The 5,618-nt window shown below is 46.5% G+C and overlaps 1 protein-coding gene across 1 annotated transcript; it reads left to right on the top strand.

The window, feature by feature from the left end:
- The first annotated feature begins 930 nt into the window (after positions 1-930).
- On the top strand, positions 931-2,232 carry pou3f3a (POU class 3 homeobox 3a). Its single transcript, XM_029530605.1, has one exon. It carries the CDS (start codon positions 931-933, stop codon positions 2,230-2,232), a length of 1,302 nt encoding a protein of 433 aa, XP_029386465.1.
- Positions 2,233-5,618: the final 3,386 nt, after the last annotated feature.

Genomic DNA, 5,618 nt, shown 5'->3' with positions numbered 1-5,618 from the left:
ATCCACAACTGTGGAAGGCATTGTTTTGTCGGGTGTGCCAAACCTAAAATGACTTCATCTCCTCAGAAATTGTTCGAGAAATGCAGCAATAACCACAATTAATACGGACGATGCGTATTCAATTCAAAAAAAGTTTAGAAGTTTGTTTTATGGGACGTGTTTTTGTTTCAATCTTTGTTTTTTGTTTTGTCCTCATTTTGATGCTCTGCGCGTGCGTAAAGATACAGAACATCCAGTACACCATATTATGTTTTTTTTATGTATTTATTTATTTATTTATTTATTATTTGGATATTTTCTCGCATACTTTTTTTTTTTCGTGCAGCAAGAACTTTGTGCACCCGAGGCTGGAGCAGCTCCTCTCCGGCCGTGCGTCCAATCAGCGGGGGCTTTGCGGAGTCTCCCAGTTGTAATTGGATGGAGCTGGAGGGGGGAACGCGCTGCCTTGGCACAACGTAAACACAAGCTCGTCTCCTCTCGCTCCGCGGAGGACGCGCCGGATGGAGCGAACACGGTGAGCCGCAGAGACTGCAAAGGTCTTTTTCTCTCGGTGTCATTCCGTCGCATTCAAAAGCTCAATATCACAGGACCCGGCTGTGCGTGAGCGGCGTGACAGCTCACCGGTTTGGCACGGGAACAAAAGCTGCTCCTGCACATTACCGGGTCTGCGGATTACGCACGGCGGATCTCACGGGACAGACGAAAGTTTTCGAAACTACTTTTCTTTTCTTGTTTTTGTTCACGGCACAAGCTCCTATGCAACTAAAATTATCACTTGACCGTTCATGGAGTGATTTGAAGTGTCTTTTCTTTTTCTTTTTTTTCTTTTTTGTCTCATGCTGATATTGACTGTCCTTATTTAGGCTATGGATTAGAATAAAGTGGGACTTCAATCGAACAAGCAGAAGAGAGAAATACAAAGACCGATTTATGCTTTGTGGGATGGCAGCAGCCACCTCCAGTCCGTACCTCGCCAGCAGCAGGATTCTATCCGGGCCGGTCCTTCACTCGGACCGGAGGGGTGGTGGCATGCAGCCGGGCAGCCCCGCTGTGACCACCGTTTCCAGCGGATACAGAGGGGACCCTTCGGTTAAGATGGTGCAGAGTGACTTCATGCAAGGGACCATGGTGGCGAGCAACGGGGGCCACATGCTGAGCCATGCCCACCAGTGGATGACATCTTTGCCTCACGCGGCAGCGGCAGCAGCCGCAGCCGCGGTAGCAGCGGTGGAGGCCGGCTCCCCGTGGCCCCCCAGCTCCCAGCCGCAAGAAGCGAAGAGAACCGGCGGCAGGGAGGACCTCCACCCCGGCTCCGCTCTGCACCACAGGTCCCCCCATCTGGGACCCCATCAGACGCACCCGGGCAGCTGGGGAGGCAGCTCCGCAGCGCACATCAGCATCACAGAGGGGGGGCAGCAGCAGCAGCAGCAGCAGCAGCAGTCCCTCATCTACTCCCAGCCGGGCGGCTTCACCGTCAACGGGATGCTGAGCTCACACGCCGGACAGAACCTCCTCCACCCGGGGCTGGTGCGGGAGGACTCCCCCGAGCTGGACCACGGCCGCCAGCACCCCCCCCATCACCACCACCACCACCACCACCACCACGGTCACCACACGCACCTCCACCAGCACCACGGCAGCGTGAGCCACGACGCGCACTCCGACGAGGACACCCCGACCTCCGACGACCTGGAGCACTTCGCCAAACAGTTCAAACAGCGGCGGATCAAGCTCGGCTTCACGCAGGCGGACGTGGGCTTGGCCCTGGGGACCCTGTACGGCAACGTGTTCTCACAGACCACCATCTGCCGGTTCGAGGCGCTCCAGCTGAGCTTTAAGAACATGTGCAAGCTGAAGCCTCTGCTCAACAAATGGCTGGAGGAGGCCGACTCCACCACGGGGAGCCCGACCAGCATCGACAAGATCGCCACGCAGGGCAGGAAGAGGAAAAAGCGCACGTCCATCGAGGTGAGCGTAAAAGGCGCCCTGGAGAGCCACTTCCTCAAGTGTCCCAAACCCTCCGCGCAGGAGATCAACTCTCTGGCGGACACTTTGCAGCTGGAGAAGGAGGTGGTCCGGGTGTGGTTCTGCAACCGGAGGCAGAAAGAGAAGCGCATGACGCCCCCCGGACTCCCACGCACCCCGGAGGACACGTACTCACAGGTGGGCAGCATCGGCCCCGACACGCCGTCCCCCTCCATAGACTGCAAGAGGATGTACAGCGACACGTGAGAGTGACTTCTCATGACGGAGGGCCGATCTGACTTTCAGAGACACGTTTCTCTGAACTGCTACAACGTTTGGTTAACTTTTTCTTACATGTGTCTGTTGATCCACGATAATGTTATCCAGTGTGTGAGTGTGTGTGTGTGTTTCAGAGCGAGACGGTCTACTTTTATGCATTTTCAGTATTTTTCTGCACTATGAATCAGCTTTTGGGTCAGAAAATTAAAAGCTCACCTGAAATCTGAATAGAAAACAACTTACAAAGGCCATTTCCATTGAAAGGTCACAGCCTGCAGAGAAAGAAAAAAAAAAAAAAAACCAAACACTTCACAGATCCTCACATCTCTCTGCTGGTATTAATAAAAGTTCCCTTGTAATGCTGCAGATTTAATGTCTCACAGACTAGACTGGGCTGTAACTTATGTTTTTTTATGAAAGACTGATTTAATGCGCTTTATTCAGCATTAAGTTGTCTGTAATGAGCAATAATTTATCTTCCTTCTAAAGGTGTTTCTCTTTGTTTGTTGTGTGTTAGTGGCTTTATGTTGTTACACAGTTTAAGGTGGTTAAAGAGAATTGTGTTTTCATCCTTAAGAAAAGTCATTTTCCTCTTCTTCTTGTTTTGAAATTAGCCAACATTTGCCCTGAATTAATGTAAAAGTGAGTCTGCTGTGTATTCTTGTGTGGTCACTTGGAGTATTTATTTTTTCCAACTGTGTTTATTTTCATGGAATAGACTAATTATTTAATAAATCTGACATAAGGGAAAATTGTGTAGAAATATCTGAGATGGCTATAATTACTATTAGCTTGGACACACGCTCGCGCACGCACACCACTTCATGAGTTATGTCAAAGTCAAAAAAATATAAAATTCAAGCCTTTTGAATATTTGTGCGCTCTTTCTGCTTTCTTTTTAACTGATCAGTTAGTTGATTGAGGGAAAATTTCTTGACCACTGCTTTGTTAATTGATTGATTGTTTATTCAAAAACCAAAAGGTTAGTCCGAGATGTAAAAGATTGGGTGTTTTTTGTTTGACATGCTCGATAACTCGTGCTGTTGGAAACAAAAGGCATTTTCACAATTTCAAAGGTGAAACAACTAACTGAGAAAGTAAACAGATTTGTTTATAATTAAAATATTTACAGTGGCAGCTCTGGCAGCTTGATCATGTGAACAAATCCCACAAACAAAAATGATCTGTCACCTTCCATCATCATTCTCCAGTTTTTATACCACCGACTTGTATGAAGCTTGAAGTTGACCGTACAGAAAGTGATTAAATGTGTTAAAGGAGCCCGTTTCTGAAACAATCTTCTCCGTGTTTCTTGTGTTACACTGCATATCAGTCCAACCACACACATCCTGTGGCGGTGCTGTGGACTGCGGCTCTGTGGAACGCAGCCAACAGAGGTCGGCTATCCCAGCTGGCAGTTCACCTCGGCAGCGGTTGCCAAGGTGACAGCGAGATGGAGTGACACGAGGCGGTGGATCTTTTGCCACAGTTGATGGGTTTGGCAGATAGGCGGCAAGAAGCTCGGGACGCTGGCTCTGAAAAACAATCTGAGTTTTCCGTCTTCGTCTCTGATCCGTGGCCCCACGAATACACAGTGACGCACAATAACAAATATGCGCCCAAACAGAAACATTCATTTGTTGAAGTCAACGAACAATAAACTCATTGATCACAATGACGGGAGTCAGACACAACAGAGAGAGAAGCTCGCAGTGAAACCGAGAGGGAGGTCAAAGGTCATCCGGTAGGCTAAAGCTGCTGTTGACAAACCAAACACAAAACTGGAGAGTAAAAATAAACCAAGAGGTTAATGCATCACTGCAACTGTGCAATCTGTCGATGTACTTTTGGCGCATGGTCTTGTGAAAACAAATGGCTGACTGGCACGTTCATTTTTAGTAACTCTGTCACTCTGAACTTGATTCCTGATGAAATTTTTCTTCTGGATTTCTCTCCTCATTGGAGCAACAGGCATCCTGTCACACCAGAACAAAAAAATAAAAATAAATATCCCTCATACTTTTGAAACACCCTCAGGATGCTACACAAATGTGTCAAAAATGTGTGTGGTTGTGTTGGTGAGTTTCCATATGTCTTAGCTGAACATTGGCAGGATTTTAAGGAAACACGGGCCCTGTGGTTAAAAATGGTAGTCTCCCTGTATGAATGGACAGATTGAATGCCTCTTTAAATGTTAGCCTATAGAGCTACGGGCACTCTGGGTCAATTTTCTACCTTTTGAAGAAGCTGAAAGGACGCGAGTAGCTATGACGAGGACATGTGGATGGTAATACCTGAGAGGACTGTGCTAAATTAGTTGAACTCACATAGGTGACCTCAAAGGTGTACTTCTTAGCTCCAGACCAGTTGACGTTTTACAGAAACAATGTTTTCTCCAGTCAGTAATGATACTGGGGGAAAAAAAGAAAAAAGCTTGATTATTGTTTCTCTCAGAGAGATGTGCCAAGAAAAGACGTGCAGCGAGTGAGTGACTGATTGGACTAGCTGAGCATATTGTTAATTTTTAGTGTGTTCCCATTGTGTTATCACTGCAGAGGTGGACAGTTTGTACCACAGCTCACCAGTGGATCTTCTCAAAGCTTAGCGATAACGCTGGCGTTGGAGGGATAAAAAGGTTTTTGTCATTATAGGTTTCTATAGGTGTGTCCTCTGAATATCACTGCTTGGGTCTGATGCTACAGACAGATTATGTTCCAGTATCGCAGTCCATCATGAATCCGTGCTTGTTTTTGCTTGTACATGTGCATGCTTATTAAAATTTAGTGATAATTGTTTCTTGAAACGGTGACTGCTGCTACACGCTAAAGATGTGATTACCTCTTCCCATAATAGCCGCTAATATAATTGCTCATAATTGCTCTTAAAGCCCCTTTCAGAGGTACATTGCATAAAGCAATTATTGTTTGATAATCCCTCCCCTAATGATTGCTGTTTTTGTCTTCCACCTCACAAACAATAGATACACACCTGTGCCAAATTATTCGACAGTGTTGACAAAGTTTTCATCTATAACTACTTTCACTGTGGTTTCCACATTGTCGGTCCCCACTCTTTGGTGTTAATTATTTTCACATAGCAGAGATTGACTAACCACTGCAGTCTAACACTGATTAACACATCTTGGCTTTCTCAGTGTGAATCAGACCTTGTATGGACTAACTCTATACCTGGAGTCATCATGAATGAAAACAGTCCAAAAAGTGCATGAGAGGTGGATTTAATGTCAGAGCCGTTTTGTTTGTGCATGTGTTTCTTAAAATGTGTCACTTTTCCACCCTCTAAAATGTAACACAATCATCTGTGCATGGCTCAGTCAATATTGTTACATATGTGTGCGTTCTCTTCTCGGATCT

This window comes from Echeneis naucrates, chromosome 21, assembly GCF_900963305.1.
Source record: "Echeneis naucrates chromosome 21, fEcheNa1.1, whole genome shotgun sequence".
NCBI lineage: Eukaryota > Metazoa > Chordata > Actinopteri > Carangiformes > Echeneidae > Echeneis > Echeneis naucrates.
This window is presented reverse-complemented; position numbering and strand designations above follow the sequence as displayed.